At 37.0% G+C, this 17,644-nt stretch overlaps 3 protein-coding genes and 2 long non-coding RNA genes across 25 annotated transcripts in view; 3 read left to right on the plus strand and 2 right to left on the minus strand.

Annotated features, from left to right (window-relative positions):
- LOC100378430 (uncharacterized) overlaps positions 1-2,816 on the minus strand; it is a 66,749-nt gene extending 63,933 nt beyond the window's left edge. For all 21 annotated transcript variants that reach the window (XM_085492749.1, XM_085492762.1, XM_085492758.1 and 18 more), the window contains exon 1: positions 2,489-2,816. In XM_085492749.1, the coding sequence (XP_085348875.1) occupies positions 2,489-2,552 (64 nt within the window). In that variant the 5' untranslated portion in view covers positions 2,553-2,816. The remainder of the gene's footprint in view (positions 1-2,488) is intronic.
- LOC146731978 (uncharacterized) overlaps positions 1-17,644 on the plus strand; it is a 107,143-nt gene that overhangs the window by 5,020 nt on the left and 84,479 nt on the right. The window lies entirely within an intron of this gene.
- Positions 7,380-17,644, minus strand: part of LOC100378128 (uncharacterized) — a 118,985-nt gene continuing 108,720 nt past the window's right edge. Inside the window, exons 109-110 of the mRNA XM_085492741.1 lie at positions 9,675-9,801; positions 7,380-9,040 (exon numbers count right to left, since the gene is read on the minus strand). Of these exons, the coding sequence (XP_085348867.1) occupies positions 9,694-9,801 (108 nt within the window). The 3' untranslated portion in view covers positions 7,380-9,040; positions 9,675-9,693. The remainder of the gene's footprint in view (positions 9,041-9,674; positions 9,802-17,644) is intronic.
- Positions 10,244-10,583, plus strand: LOC146731979 (uncharacterized). Its single transcript, XR_014926950.1, has 2 exons — positions 10,244-10,356; positions 10,533-10,583. It is a non-coding gene; the product is annotated as an uncharacterized LOC146731979 (long non-coding RNA).
- Positions 15,573-17,302, plus strand: LOC146731980 (uncharacterized). The gene is made up of 2 exons (XM_085492763.1): positions 15,573-17,075; positions 17,252-17,302. The coding sequence occupies exon 1, from the start codon at positions 15,646-15,648 to the stop codon at positions 16,741-16,743; it is 1,098 nt and encodes a 365-aa protein (XP_085348889.1). The 5' UTR covers positions 15,573-15,645; the 3' UTR covers positions 16,744-17,075; positions 17,252-17,302.

The following is a 17,644-nucleotide window of genomic DNA, read 5'->3' on the forward strand; positions in this document are numbered from 1 at the left end:
AAAATCAATACCATGAACGCATCGTGTGAAATAAGTTTGATTAACAAATTTAGATTATATGGATTATTATTTATAAAAACCTAAATACTAAAATAAAATAAAGTCATTATTTGCCAAGCCAACATTATATTACTTTCAAGATAGTTTAGGATCGCCTTCGTAAATAAAACGATTATTACATAAATTAAAACGTCAACTCTTGTATTACAATGTATTACGCGAAATAAAACGCGTATTACATAAATTAAAACGTCAAGACTTGTATTACGCAAAATAAAACGCGTATTACATAAGTTGTAACGTCAATTCTTGTATTACACGAAATAAAACGCTTATTACATAAATTAAAACGTCAACTCTTGTATTACAATGTATCACGCGAAATAAAATGCGTATTACATAAATCAAAACGTCAATTCTTGTATTACAATGTATCACGCAAATTGAAATGCGTATTACATAAATTAAAACGTCAATTCATGTATTACAATGTATTACGCGAAATAAAACGCGTATCACGTAAAATAGAACGTCAACTCTTGTATTAAAATGCATTACGCGACATAAAACGTGTATTACATTAATTGAAAAGTCAATTCTCGTATTACAATGTATCACGCAAAATAAAACGCGTATTACATAAATTAAAACGTCAAGAATGTATTACAATGTATTACGCGAAATAAAACGCGTATTACATAAATTAAAACGTCAAGAATGTATTACGCAAAATAAAACGTGTATTACATAAATTGTAACGTCAATTCTTGTATACACGAAATAAAACGCTTATTACGTAAATTAAAACTTCAACTCTTGTATTACAGTGTATTACGCGACATAAAACGCGTATTACGTAAATTAAAAGTCAATTCTCGTATTACCGTGTATTACGCAAAATAAAACGCGTATTACACAAATTAAAACGTCAATTCTCGTATTACAATTTATTACGCGAAATAAAACGCGTATTACATAAATTAAAACGTCAGTCCCGTATTAAAATATATTACGCGAAATAAAACACGTATTACATGAATTAAAACGTAAAGTTTTGTATTACAATGTATTTCGCGAATTAAAACGCGTATTACATAAATTTAAACGTCAGTTCTTGTATTACAATGTATTACGCGTACTAATCCCGTTACTACAAAAATGTGATATTTTGTCACGTCGGTTATGATATATTTATACAAAAGAGCATACAGGCATTTGACCATATGTTCGGCAATGAAAGCACACTGGGGCATTCTTGTTGATAATATTTCTTTTCAAAAAATGATAACCTGTTGAGGCAGTATGCGAGATTAAGTAGACATACAGACATTGAATAGGATACTGTAAATGCATTAATTATTCACTGGGTTTTAATTTCACTGATAAGTAAAGTCCACTAAATTAAATCTACGTGAACATGTAAAATAACAATAAACTTATTGTTTCCTTGACAAATGAAAACACAGTTAATATGCTCAAAACATTAAAATTGTGAAATTAAATGTCAGTGAAAATAAATGATTGTACAGTATTCGGTCCTAGTTTTGCTGTATGCACTATATCGAGCCCATGCAGGGTAGCCATAATGACAGAAGCATGTAGTGTTATTTTTAGCAAGTACGCTTTCGGAAACCCGTCGCAAAACCTGGCGGTAGAGTCGCGACTGCAGTAAACACTAATACAGTGAATATTGCCACGTACGTATAGTATCGATTTTTTTTATGTTTATTTTAACACACAATAGGGCGTCGTTCATAGTACTATGCGTCGACATATGGAGCTGTTGTTTTCATATAGAAAGTGGAAATAAGCGATTTGTGAAATCGACAATATATCATTGTTGTTGATATTCTAATTGGAAGTGTGCATAAAGTTCAAAGTTCGATTACAGTGACGTAATACGGGTTGGAAGTAATTCATAAGAAGAGATTGAATTATGTAGATAACTATTTCATGTTTCTATTTTTATTCTATTCAAAGAAGTGTGTGCACATTGCCCTGTCGCTACATAATGCAATTCCGTATTCGGTGAAAGTATGTCCCATGCCGGGGAATGTAGTTTTGTTGATTATTTTGCATTTTTCGTATGTATTTAAATTGAATGGGGTTTGTGAAATGGGTTTTGCGATACCAGATTTTTCTAGATCGATATTTTCGAAAGGGCGTTTTTTTTTCTCAACGCTCGGTGCAAACAGTAAACACACCATGGTTCTTGGTTCATGGATCGTGTGCATTGGGGATAAAATACCAATTTCGGATGCAGCGAGAGTGTTTTAAATCACCACAACCCCCCTGGCAACGCAATGGGAGCGCGTGCATACAACCTGTGGATTCATCGCCGTTCCAATGCACACATATACATAGCACTAATACACCGACTGCGGTAACGCTGCAACGAGCTCACGCCGATCATTGCCTCAGTGCAGTCTCACGGTACACACTCACTCTCAGTCTGCTCGATGGCTATCCAATGCTACTCTTTACTCACCTACTTGGGCACGGCATACGGAAACGGTCGCGAGGACGAACGTCAATGTAAACAGTGGTCCCATCCTAATAGCGTTCTGTACGAAAAAAAACACTGTTGCTACCTGGCACGCCGCTTTAGCATCCGAGTTATAATTGGAGTCCCAATACTGGGTATTCCTAGCGATCAGAGCACAGTTAGTCACTGCTCCTGTAGTTTACACCTTATTCGAACAAACTTGAACGCAGGTCAATATCCAACACTGTCGTGCAGGTATTCGATCATTTCACACAAGACGCCTGCGTTGTTCACAGAGTTTTAAACGGCTCTTTCTCGACGCGACAATGGCTTGCATAGATATTCAAATGGCGCTCACAGTATACTCTGCTCGCTGAATAGGACCGTTGATGAATGCATTACGCAGCTCATGAATAATTAATAAGTGCATCCCAAGCTGGTACCAGGCAGTGAAAAGTGAAAGCGGTCAACGGGTTCGTATTTGAATATTGATTAAAAAAAAAAAGTAAATATATATATTGCATTAGTTGGCGGGAACCGCATCAACTGTACAAACATACCGTATGGGTTTGTGTAATTGGCGTTCGAGTTACCAACGAGAAAACCCCGATATTGAACTTAATCATAATGCCCTTGGAAAATAACAGCTCCCCCGCCGACAGACCGTTACAGTACCGTAGATCCAGACGAAGTCGGACACGTTATGACTCATCGGTCGTATAAAGACCGGGATCGGGACATACTTGTATATTATGATGTTGAAAATGAGCTGTATAGTACGCGCCCCTTTAAAGATCGACCTGTGGTCATTTAATACCGATTAGAGAGTAAACCATATTGCGTCACCCATCAAGAGTCGTTTATACGATGAAGAAAAACATCTTCGTTAAAAATAAAACATTCAATATTATCTGTGGTATCTTTAAATTTGACGTCAATGAATGCACCCGAAGATTACGTATACTTTCACGCGAGCATAGCAACGATGCCATTAGGTCACCTGTTTAAAAATACACATTTGACACCATCCTGCTAAGTAGATTGCTTGTAATACAGTTTTAATACGGTTTCAATTCCCGGGTCTTTTTATCAACGAAATTTCCGCTATACGTTCGCGTGCTTGCTATTCTGGCGAATGTTGGTGGGGAATTCAGTGACTGTGTAATCAAACACCCGTGGTTTTCCGTTAAGGTGTATTTAATGTGCTTCACAATATGTTCTTGCAATTTTTTTTTTGCAATACTTTGACTGTCAGGATAAGAGGAAAAACCGGATTAAGGATTAAGTACGAAAATGCCAATATGTAGCAAGTCATCAACCAACCCGACGTTAATACAAGTGATGCCACCTGGACAATGAATATTTTCCAACCTGTGATAGATTGAAATATTGGTGTTAATTATTTTGGGCCGGTGTACCTTTGATTCGTCACGCACCTCCGATCCTGCACAATGCGGAACATACAATGCGTTCCCACCCCTTATTACGTAATATTCACTAAGACTACAAATAACACCAATAATTCATCATCTTGATCAGTTTGCGAGCCTTAGAGTTGACCCCCCCCCCGGGCGTCAACAAGATACGCGTGAACAATACCGGTATAAATAGCCTGGCATACGGAACGAATGAGTCAATTTACACCAGGGTATCATTGGGCGTTGTTTCTATCGAGAGATTATTAATATACGTGGGCGTAGCCTGTATCTCATACACTGTGTCACGACATAGGCGTAAATAATACATATTGTGCCTATGAATACTATCCAGGAAATGAGGACCGCATCATTGGTGTTGCATTCTTCTCTATATCACACACACATTTTCGGGTTGGGTTAAACAACCAATGATGCTCCAGTAGTTGTTATACTAGTAGTCTAATAAGTTTATCGAATCTGGAGGAAATAGAATGACAATACGATCTACTGTAACCTGCTAAGCGCAAGAGGGCGCTTCTCACGAAGATATTCTACATGACTGGTCGAAAGAAAAAACAAACGAGCGGTGGACTTTTTTACCTGTTTCAGTAGTTCGGTTTAATTAAGTTTTTATTATTTTCGCGTTCCAGAAACAAATGGCAAGCGTTTTGAAGCAAAGTTTGTATTGAACTTTTTGTAGTAAACATTAAAACCACACCCCAATAAAATAAAATAAAATATTCTAAGGTCTATGATAGAACCATACCCTGGGTGAGTGTACTACAGACTCAATGGGAAGGCCAATTCCACTGGCCGAGATTCATTCACTAACGAATGCGACCTTGGGGGAACCTTGGTTAAGGTCCGCAGGTGCTTGTGTTTGGCCGAGCCTGGTTGACGCCAGGATAGCGCATTGAATTGTCATTTGATAGAGAGTTGGCCGCACAGCCTTTTCATGTAGTTCCAAATATGAATATGACTTCTGTGGCAAAAATGTGTCAGCACTAGCAATTAAAAAAAAAGTCAGAAGAGACAACAGTGACATTCAATGTCCGGAACTGTCGCCTGGATAAAAAAAAAAAGGAAAAAAAAAAAAAAAAAAAAAAATTAAATTAAAACCTTAAATAGAACATTTCACTAATTTCGTGAAGCGTTTTTGTCAGGTCACATCTGAGCTTCTATCTGTTCTATATGTATGTAACCTTTAAGTTCAGTGTGATTGTTTGTAATATCTATAGCCGACAGGCTTTAATGTGATGATTGTATTTTTTACATTTCTTTTTCTATTTATCTTGCAGCTATAGTGCTTGTAGTTTGAAAAGGGGGGAAACACTTGGGAACGTTACTTGAATAAATGCACTTTTCTACTAGGTCGTTTTAGTGCCGTTTTTTCACTTTATTGAAGTTATTATATTTTGACGGCGCTGAAGTATATTTAGGATTTGTCTTCAGTAGTACTAGTAACTAGCGCCCTCGCCGGCTTGGGTTTGGAGCACCACGGAGGGCGCAATTCACGCGACCTTGTCAGGCTATATTTGAGAACACAGTTTAGGATCTCCATTTTTCACACACCAGTCCTGTTTTTAGATTAAAGCAATGTTTATGTGAATTCAAAATATTATATTTTTATTGTCTTAGTTATAGCACTAACATTAATAAGACAATTCATTTGGTCAATAGGTTGGAGTCCAAATGACACCCGGAATCAAAACAACAACGATTGCTAAATTCTAGCGACCAAAGCCATCATGTTATTTCTGTAAAACGTTGATTAGAAGACGTTGTGAGTATTACGTAATAGCTCGTCATTACGGTAAATTACGTCGTTTCTATGAGTTGCGTCCACATCGTTGAGAATGTTTGACCTCTCTCTTTGTTCAAAGTGTTACTATACTCCAAACTACTGCATGCGCTACCAAACTGAATTATCTGTTTGAACGCAGCACGGGGGGAGGGGTAACCTACGGTACTCACAGAAATCTTTGTTAGAAAAATGCCAACTTGAGGGCGCTACAACTTATTGGAGAGATGTATCAGCTATTATTTATGCCGAACTATTACATTCGAGAGTTTCTCCATCTGTACAGCTATACCGGTCTGGAAACGAGTATTTATTTGTTGAGGTGTGAACCCGGGGTTGTGAATCACATCAATCTGTTGAACACAGGGCGCGTACCTCAACGTGCGTGACGGTTGTTCCATGGACTTAGATGAACGTATGTCTCCCCCTTTCCTGATCAATTATTAATAGTAAAATGCTTAACTAGTTTTTTGGATAGCTCTATTCATAAAACGTTTACCTTCACTGTCCAAATATTCTAAACTAATTCATTCACTAATTCACAGAACCACGTGTAATGATAGGGTGTCATTCTTATAATAGCGCCTTCTATAGATTCTATTACGTAAACAGGTGAAAGAGACGCCATCACAGAATGTTTACCGTCGGCTGTGGTCGTTCAATAACCAGGTATTTTTTATTGAGATTTGCTTTATTTCATATGAGGACGACTACACATCCAGAGTTGCCTGTTTGAATAACATTTTTACATCCTTTGATTTGTCGCTATAGCCCTTTTCGTTAGTGATCTGACTACTTTTAGTGGTTAAGTCCGAGTAAAGCACTAAGGGTGTGATTTTTTGGAAAGAACTTCAGACAACTAATAAAATGTATTAGTTGTATAAGACTGAAAAATGAGCACGAGCACAGCTTTCCATGAATGCTGGCCCGGGGATTGTCAGCCAGTACAATTACCGGTACAAGCAAGACTGATCGGGTCTTGTATAATACGGCACAGACGCTCGGAACGTTTCCTGGATAATAAAAAATGACCTGAAGTGTAATCGGCATAGTTAGTCAGTCGCCGGTAAATTCCCTTACAACTCATATAAGAACACAAGGTAGGAAAGCGTTGACACCATGACATCGAAACTTCCCGAAAATAACACGATTTTCCAAATTATATTTCGATCCGCTTCACACAACTCAAGCATGATATCGGTAGAAACTATCGATCGACTTACATTACCTTTATTCGAACTAAAACGGGTTAAATCCTGTGAAAATCGAAACACCCGAGCAATATGAATAAACTCATCTACGCGGATATTTTGAAGCAAAGGCCCGAGCATGCAGTTCCAAACATATAAGCAAATTCCAACTTTTGGGTTGAGGCACATTTGGTCTTTAAAAATACAAACTACACCTTGTTTTCGCTTGGAAGGGCTTGCACAATTACAGGAAAAATATCATACATAATAACTGAGATAATAAAGTAAAATTGATTTCTAGGTTGTAACCATGGTAACACAATCACACATACAAAATGAAAACCAACGCCCACCCAGATGGCGAATAGCAAAATTAAAAACCAGCAAATAATTAATGAAGTACCTGAAGACAACAAGAGTTTACAAAACTAATTCAGACAAATTGTTTCCAAACACTTGCACATACTAAATCAATAGAGAACACATTTGTTATTGATCAAGTGCTTACTTTAATGAAACATAAAAATTGTAACATAGCTGATAGTAAAGATAAATACATATATATTTGTACAAATATTGATTTGAAAAACAAAACAAAAGCATGATGTAGTAAATAACGAAGTACAAAAATTGAGTTTTAATAAGAATCACGTAAAATAACATTTCCAGACATTGTCGCTAAAAAAAAAAATTAACTGGCCTGGAAAGTTTTTAACCACATGTACAAAAAATGTTAGTTTTATAATTGCTACAGAGTAATCGTATCAATATATTATATTTATTAGAATAATTTTGTATAAAAGATTTTATGTATTAATTTAAAAATTCAATAATATACTAAAGTAAGTAATGTTGCCATAGTAACAAATGAGTAGTTCTTGATAAAACGTCATTGATAATTGCATCAGAGGTGTAAATATGAACATATTGTCAAGATGAAAAACAACCATAATCTGTTTAAAAGGAATTTTTTAAATACAAGGAAATAACAATCAGAATAAGTAGAATACAAATTGATAAAGATAACAATCAATCAATCAATCAATCAATCAATCAAATGCTTACCCCTCCCAAGACTCCCTCTCCTTCTTGAAAATACCCCCCAAAAATATTCAAGAGGATGCTTGGACAGAAAATGAAAATGTCATTGAATATAATACTGTGTAAAATTCTCTGAATAATATATCTATATTCGCAATTTCAAAAATAATACATTGAAACCTGCAAGTATATTGTGTACTGTAAAATCATTTAAATGCACTGGCATTTAATTTCACTTACTTTGATATTGTGAGCATATTCACCAAGTTTTGAGTTCACAAACAAGATTTTACTTATCCGCAAAATTAAAACTTGGTAAATAATTACCGGTAGTGCATTTACAGTACTGTGGATCATGTTCTGAAACAAAATTACAATTACTCAGTTCTTTAAGCTGTAACTGCGTGTTCATTTCAGGCATTTTGAGTCCCATTGACTGAAAAAATTAGCTCACCAGAATAGGACAATTGCCTCTTTGAATATATCATATATATACCCCCAATTTTTCCATATCAAAGATATTCTCAGAATTAATTTAATCCAATGCATCTAGTTAAGATTAATTCTGAGAAAACTCTGAACATATCCTTATTTGAAAAATGATGTATATTAAATATATCGTATTTTCCCTATTAAAAGCATATACATGTATGCTTACATACATACTACCGGTAAATACCATACGTTTCTATGGGCCAAATAAACCATATTTCTATGATTTAGTATACATTAATTGCAATTCTTGGTTTATATGCACTTGTATTAAACATGTGCTTATAATAGAGAAAATACTGTAATATTGTAAGTATTTGCATATTTGAGAGGGGCACCATGCATCTATATAGCATTTGTTAAAAAGTGCTACACATGCTCACTGCTTGATGGAATTACTGTTATCAGTGTCCAGTGTTTTTTGTTTTTATTTCTCAATTATATACTACAAATTATGAAAAAATATTGCTCTTAAGTTTAAAAAAATAAATTCACATTTGTGAATTATACAACACTTTCATAATGGTTTATATTACAATTAAAAACAAGCTTTCCTTTTTTTGCATTGATCAATTTTTTCTGAATATTCTTCTTTTGTTACATTAGCAGGAATCTAAAAAAAAAAATTTATTAATGAATAAATTGATTTAAAACAAAAACGCTAACTGGACGTAAAGCATGTCTTTTTAGCTAGCATGTTATTTTAGCTATTTTAGCTAATCTGTAATTACGCTAATTCAAGATGCAGCTAATTTAACAGAAAGTATATTCTCACAGGGGGATAGTCAACACTTTAGCTAAATTAAGATTCTGTTAATTCATGCCAAAAGTCAAATCCGCTAAAATTGCATGCAGCTATTTCAACATGTTCTACAGTATTTATCACATTCCATATTGTGAAACAGACACACAATAAAAAATCCTACTAAATTAAAGATGGCAAACACCTTTAGTATTCAAGAATCTGCAGTCACATCAGTTCATATTCTCTTGCACTCGCTTTGGATTGGTTTTACACACTAAACAAAGATCTATACAAAATTCATTTAGAGTTTGCTTTGGAGAAAGCTTAGCTATGGTTATGTAAGTTTAACTTTTAGTAAGGTCTGGTAATCATGGCATTGACTATTGAGAACATAAAGGGAAAACTCCAAAAATGAAGTTGGATTGGCAGGAATACAAGAAATTCCATCTCCAGTAAATAAAAATACAGCGGTGATTTGAAAATTCAGACAGTGTATACTTACTATAAAATGGAACTGATTTTTATGCAAGCTGGGCTTCGTCCTCAGCGTCACCAAGGTACCCATTATTGTCTCTTCCTGCTTCAACATCAATCGGGTCTTTCTGGCTTTTCGAGAAGTTAATAAATACCTGTGTGGGGATCACAAGAATACACAGATGAGAAAAACGAACGAAAGTGGGTGTAATCAAAGATGCCACCACCAAAACTCCAGCATAGTGACTTTCAACTCATTTGACATTTTATTGACCAAAACACATCTACAAAAATCAAAATAGTTTAACCCTTTGAGCACCAAAGTCAACTTTTGTTAACATTCACAAAATAGCTCTATATACCATATGTGCATATTAATTAGGTAATTTGCATATCATTAACCCTTTGAATTTCAAAGTCAACTTTAAGTCACCATTCACAAAATAGTTCTATATACCGTATGTGCATACTAATTAGGTATTTTGCATATCATTAACCCTTTGAATGTCAAAGTCAACTTTAAGTCACCATTCATAAAATAGTTCTATATATCGTATGTGTTGCTACCGTCGTACGGTAAATCTAGGAATTCCTCTACAGCGCCCTCTATTACAATTGTTTGTTTGTTATGCACTGGAGTAGAAATGCCGTCAACGTAAATATGGCAGCCATTTAAAGACCGGGCTCCATCAGTTTGCCCCGAAATCTAGGTGAATACTTAATTTAAATGTATTTTCTAGTAGCGATAGAAATGATTAATATCTATTGGTGCCGACATTACAATTGTGTTTGATTCTTTGTATTTTATGGATTTGTATTTGATGATTCAAAATGTGCATGTTCATTACGACGTTGCTCAAGTTTTATATGTACTTTTGTACTGTAGTTTACCTGGATGGTATAGACAGCAAAAATAAAGTTCGTGAAGACTACGAAATTACAGCTATTATCATTCTGAGTAAAGAATTAAGGGTAGCGCCCGCAACAGTAAACTAGAAATGTTCGAGGACACAGAAGTTCAGCTTGAAGGTCAATCTCCAGTCGATGAAGACAGAGATCAAGCAGCAAGTGTCAATGGGACGCGAACGCGGACTTTAACACTGAAAGGTAAGGAGCTCAGATTCAACATTCTTAGAAGAGATTTGAAAGCAAAGAAATCTGAACTTAGTAAAGCCAAAAGAAATGCTATTATGCAAAAGGGATTTGAAGATACCCGAGCACTTAAACAAAAGCTGTTAGTTGCACAGATAGCATGGCAAGACATAAGTGAACTTTATGATGAACTTGCTGAATTGTTGGAAAAGCAGGAAGAAATTGCTGCATTCACAAAACAGAAACAACAGGACTTTTTGGAATGGCATAAATTTGAGGATGACATCAAAGTAGAAATTCAACATCGTATTGATATGGAAATGCTAAACCCTGAATCACTCAAATCAAGTTCACAGAAAACTAAAATTAGTAGCCATAGCAACCGTACAACTTCCAGTGTCAGGTCAATGAAACTGGAACTTAAGAAACAGGAAGCTGCATTGAGAGTACAGCTAGCGTTTGCACAAAAGGAAAAACAGCTAGAAAGAGAGGAGCTAGAACATAGAAGGAGGATTGAAGAATTAAAGTTACATAAGAAACTTGCTGAAAATCAGGCACAGCAAGAAGTGATATATGAAGTAGACAGATCTGATGAAGGAAGTCAGAATTTGAGTGGCATACTGCCAGCCAATAAGGATGAAGATATGTACAGATTTTTAAATTCACAACCAGAGATGGATGAACAACACTCACAATCAAATAATACAGAAGCACAAAGGGCTATGCAAACTACTAGTTGTACAGCCAGCAGTGTTGATTACAGCCATGTTCCTTCAGTACACGATCAGAACTGTGCATTAATTTTGTCACCAAAAATGGAAGCAAAGGTAAACAAGAAAGTAGAAAACAAGGATGCCAGGGCCAAGGTGAGCAGTGTTCCAAACCCACTTGCGAATGAAGTCACTGATGCTATGAAACAGTTGGTGGACTCATTTAGGCTTCCTCAAGTCAAATTAGAAATTTTCAGTGGAAACCCACTCCAGTTTCCCTCATGGGAGTCCTCTTTCAAGTCTCTGATTGAGTCAAAGGCCCCCTCAGTGGTTGAAAGATTAAATTTGTTGAGCCAACATCTGTCTGGTGAGCCCAAAGCAATGGTTAATAGCTACCTCTTGCTCCAAACTGAAGAGGCATTTGTGCAAGCCAAAGCTGAGTTGAAGGACAGGTATGGTAACAATACAGTGATTGCCAAGGCATTCATAGATAAGCTTGCATCATCACCAAGGATCCAACCACGTGACTCCATTGGACTTCGAAGATTTTCTGATATGTTAAATGAAGTTGTTGCAGCAAAGCGAACAATACATGATCTTGGTGTCTTGGATTACCCACAAGAAAATGCAAAGCTGGTAGCTAAAATTCCAACTTATATAGAAAACCAATGGAGACGTATTACACATGCCAGTGTTAGCAGTGGATGTTTTCCAACCTTTGAGCGGTTTGCATTATTTGTGAAAGAAAAGGCAAAAGAAGCAAACATACCTGCTTTTGAACCTGAAGTGAAAGACTGGAAGGAATCTTCTGTTTTCAATAGAGAAAGCAAAAACACCAGCAGGGGAGGGAACCAAGTGAAAGCTAGAACATTTACCACAAATGTAATCAGTGGTAATGAAGATCTGAAGTGCCCTTTTTGCAAAGAACAGCACCATATTGATGACTGTGACAAACTGATGAATCTTCACAGAAGAGAACGGAAGCAATTCTTCAAGACAGAAGGTCTGTGCTATGCTTGTGGGATGACTAAAGAACACAATGGGAGAGCATGTACATCCAGAGTTGATTGTAAGAAATGTTCAAAAAAACATTTGACAGCTCTCCACTATGATGAAAACCGTACTACCAGTGTAAGTCATTGCATTTCTGTATGTAACAGAGAAGGACAGACAACTGACAACTCCATGATTGTACCTGTATGGGTACGAAGCAAAGTTAATCCCAACAGAGAAATCTTACAATATTGTGTTCTAGATCCACAGAGCAATACCTGTTTCATCTCAAAAGAACTTCAGAAACAACTTAGAATCATAGGGCATGATACTGAACTGACACTGTCAACAATGCAAATGAATGGTGCAGTTGTTTCAGCTAAGAGGATAAGGGATTTAGAGATTCTTAGTTACGACAGAAAGGTTGTAATACCAGTGCCAACATCCTACACCAGAGACCATGTTCCAGCAGAGAGACACCAAATCCCAAGTTCAGAGGTGGCAATGAAGTGGAACCATCTACAAAGAATTGCTGATAAGATACCTCCAATCATGCCTCAAGTTAAGGTTGGAATATTAATAGGTAACAATGTTCCATCGGCTGTAAGACCTAGAGATATCATAGCTGGCGATGAAGATCATCCATATGGCCAAAGGTCTCTACTAGGATGGGGAATAGTTGGAACAATTTGTTCAAATTCAGAAAACAATGTTGTGTCAAACCGCATTGTGACCACAGAAACAAATGCAGCGAGTCAGCTTACAGCCATGCCTGCAAATAAGCCGAAATTAGTTAACAGATTGGTAGTTCAGTCAACCTCAAAGGAAATAGTGAATACACAACAGATTCAACAGATGTTTGAACGGGACTTTATTGAACATAAACACAAACAAGATTCTCTGTCAGTTAATGATCATAAGTTCATCAGGTGCCTCTCTGACAATATCATCAAGAGAGAGGATGGTCACTATGAGATGCCCCTTCCACTGAAGTACAATAATCTTCGACTTCCAAACAACAAACCATTAGCTGTAAAAAGAACATTACAACTCAAAAGACGATTGCAAAGAAATCAGAAATACAAGAAAGATTACTTCACATTTATGGAAGATATCCTAACCAACTGTGCTGAAGAAGTTCCTGAAGATCAACAGAATGTAGATGGCAGGGTGAATTATGTACCACATACAGGTGTGTATCACCCCAAAAAACCTGATAAGATCCGTGTGGTTTTTGATTGCTCTGCAAGATATGAGGGCATATCTCTTAATGACTGTCTCCTCCAAGGACCTGATCTTACCAATGGTCTAGTTGGGGTCTTAAGTCGCTTCAGAAAAGAAGAGGTGGCAGTGATGGCGGACATCCAGGGTATGTTCCACCAGTTTCATGTCACTCCAAATGATAGGGATCTGTTACGCTTCTTATGGTGGAAAGATGGTGACTTGGATAAGGAATTGTCTGAGTACAGAATGACTGTACACTTATTTGGTGCAGCCAGTTCACCAGGATGTGCCAACTTTGGTCTGAAGAGAGCAGCAGATGATGGAGAGGAGGAATTTGGTGAAGAAGCAGCTAGTTTTATCAGAGATGACTTTTATGTAGACGATGGGTTAAAGTCAGTTTCAGATGTAAGCAAAGCCATCACCCTTGTTAACAATAGTATTGATATTTGTGCTAAAGCTGGGTTGAAACTGCACAAGTGGATCTCAAACAAGAGAGAAGTGCTGGATGCAATACCTCCTGAAGCTCGAGCGTCGAGTTTGATGGAAGTAAACCTTCAAACAGACCTCTTACCTGTAGAAAGAGCATTAGGAGTGACATGGGTCGTGGAGGGTGACTTTTTCCAATTTAGAATATTATTGCGCGACTTACCACTTACTCGCAGAGGTATTCTTGCTACCATCTGCTCAGTGTATGATCCTTTAGGTTTTGCAGCCCCAGTAATCCTAACTGGAAAGATCATCTTGCAAGAATTATGTAGAAATAATGTTGATTGGGATGATCCCATCACTGAAGACCTCAGAATGAAATGGATACAGTGGAGAACTGACATTCTTGAGTTACAGAGTTTGAAGGTAAACCGTTGCTATAAACCTAACAACTTTGGTGAAGTCAAGAGAATAGAGCTTCATTACTTCTCTGATGCCAGTGAAACAGGTTATGGACAGAGCACATATTTGAGACAAATCAACCAGGATGACGAAGTATACTGTTCTTTCGTCATAGGAAAGGCCAGAGTCACACCACTCAACAAACAAATCACCATCCCTCGCCTTGAGCTGACAGCAGCAGTTTTATCTGCAAGAATGAGTCACTACATCACCACAGCACTACAGTTTAAAGATGTGAAAGAGTATTTTTGGGTAGATAGTAAAGTTGTTCTTGGATACATAAATAATGAATCCAAACGTTTTCACACCTATGTCGCCAACAGGGTCCAGCAGATACGAGAGTTGACTTCTCCAGATGCATGGAAGTATGTTAACACTGCCTCAAACCCAAGTGATGACGCTAGCAGAGGGATAACTGCCAGGCAACTTATCGAAGATTCTAACTGGTTAACTGGACCAGATTTTCTATGGAATGATAAGTCCCTATCTGCAACAGAATTTCGATATGAGTGTACCAGTGACACAGAAGAAGAGATGAGGAGAGAAATGAAGAGAACTTCCACGGTATTGAAGACTAATTCACTCACAGCCTGTTCAGATGGTCAATTGATCGACCGCTTTGATCAGTACTCATCATGGGACGCATCTAAACGAGCAGCCGCTAATTGTCTACGTCTTAAGGCAAAAATGTTGAGAGCCACCAAAACCATAAATAGAAAGTTAGATCTCACAGATGTCATGTCAGAAACTAATACACCCTTAACTGTACAGGATCTCGCAGAAGGTAAAAAAGCCATAATACGAGAGGTCCAAAGTAGAGCCTTTCAGAAAGAAATACAGATACTGAAGGAAATGAAGCTAGTGGGTAACCCACAATCTAGAAACCAACTAAAGGCACGAAATATACAGTTCAGAAAATCCAGCGCTATATATAAACTGAATCCATTCATAGATGACCAGGGTTTGCTGAGAGTTGGAGGTAGAATACAGAAATCCTGCCAGCTTTTTGAAATTAAACATCCAGTCATCTTACCCAAGAATATTCACATAACAACACTAATAGTGCGACACTTCCATGAACAAATCAATCATATGGGAAGAGGCTGTACTCACAACTACATCCGACAGCATGGATATTGGATCATCAGTGGCTCATATACAGTGTCTAAATTGATCAATCAGTGTGTCACATGTAGGAAGTTCAGAAGAGCACCCCAAACTCAGAAAATGGGAGACCTTCCAAGTGACCGCATAAAGGAAGCCCCACCATTCACATATTCAGGTGTAGATATTTTTGGACCATTCTTAATCAAGGAGAGGAGGAGCCAGTTGAAGAGATATGGTGTAGTTTTTGTGTGCATGGCATCCAAGGCAATTCATCTGGAGACTGTCAACTCTCTAGATACCAATTCTTTCATCAATGCGGTGAGAAGATTTGTTAGCATCCGTGGACCTATTAGGCAGCTGAGAGCAGATTGTGGCACTAACATCGTTGGAACACACAATGAAATGATTAAGGGCCTGAAAGAGATTGATCAGAAGAAAATGGCTGATTTCTTGATAGGTCAGAGGTGTGATTGGATTGAGTTTAAATTCAATGTTCCCAGCAGTAGTCACATGGGAGGAATTTGGGAGAGACAAATAAGGACTGTTCGAAGTGTTCTGGAACCCCTCATCTATCAGGCAGGTCCACAGCTGGATGATGAGTCCTTTCGCACATTTATGGCCGAAGTGCAGAACATCGTAAATTCAAGACCAATTACTCTCAATCAGCTGAGTGAATCCGATTCTCCAGAACCTCTGACACCAAACCATTTGTTAACGATGAAGACCAGAATACTTCTTCCCCCACCAGGCAACTTCCAGAAGGCTGATATGTACTCAACACGTAGATGGAGAAGAGTACAGCACTTAACCAATGAATTTTGGAACCGATGGAGAAAAGAATTTCTGCATACGCTACAGCAAAGGCCAAAGTGGACCACATCACAGTACAATCTGAAATTGGGTGACATAGTCATTATCAAGGAAGATAATGTACCACGTAACTTCTGGCGTCTTGGCAGAGTGACAGCAGTGTATCCTGGGAAAGATGGTTTGGTACGCAAAGTACAGCTTACTACTGCCAGTTCCATAGTGGACAGACCAATCCACAAGCTTGTACTGCTCCTTGCTGTTGATGAAGACTAATTGGGACTATGAATAACATTGAGTACAGTTAAATTGTTACCTTTATTGTTGATGTTATTTTTTGTGAACTCTTACTTGAATTTCAAGAGCAATTATTATTATAGACATAGTTTGATATAGATATTATAAAGTTTGGCATGAGTGCAAATGTACGATAAATTACCCATTTGCAGAGAGGAGTGTTGCTACCGTCGTACGGTAAATCTAGGAATTCCTCTACAGCGCCCTCTATTACAATTGTTTGTTTGTTATGCACTGGAGTAGAAATGCCGTCAACGTAAATATGGCAGCCATTTAAAGACCGGGCTCCATCAGTTTGCCCCGAAATCTAGGTGAATACTTAATTTAAATGTATTTTCTAGTAGCGATAGAAATGATTAATATCTATTGGTGCCGACATTACAATTGTGTTTGATTCTTTGTATTTTATGGATTTGTATTTGATGATTCAAAATGTGCATGTTCATTACGACGTTGCTCAAGTTTTATATGTACTTTTGTACTGTAGTTTACCTGGATGGTATAGACAGCAAAAATAAAGTTCGTGAAGACTACGAAATTACAGCTATTATCATTCTGAGTAAAGAATTAAGGGTAGCGCCCGCAACAGTATGTGCATACTAATTAGGTATTTTGCATATCATTAACCCTTTGAATGTCAAAGTCAACTTTAAGTCACCATTCACAAGCTTAAAACGCACATATTTTTTTCATGATTATTCCAAAATTTTGATCAACATTTGTAGCCAATAAAAAAATTATGTCCATCTGGTTCATATCATGAAAAGAAATATAAAAAAATACATTAAAACTGGCGAAATGTTGCACCACAATCTTGTTTGAAAAAAATGATGGCATTCAAAGAGTTAACTTGACCTGGATTCTACTTATCCAAAGAGAT

The sequence above is a fragment of the Saccoglossus kowalevskii genome, chromosome 18 (genome assembly GCF_978046115.1).
Source record: "Saccoglossus kowalevskii chromosome 18, keSacKowa6.1, whole genome shotgun sequence".
In the NCBI taxonomy this organism is placed as follows: domain Eukaryota; kingdom Metazoa; phylum Hemichordata; class Enteropneusta; family Harrimaniidae; genus Saccoglossus; species Saccoglossus kowalevskii.

Coding starts and splice junctions, on each gene's coding strand:
- LOC146731980 (XM_085492763.1), top strand. CDS start 15,646: ATGGGAAGAGGCTGTACTCACAACTACATCCGACAGCATGGATATTGG.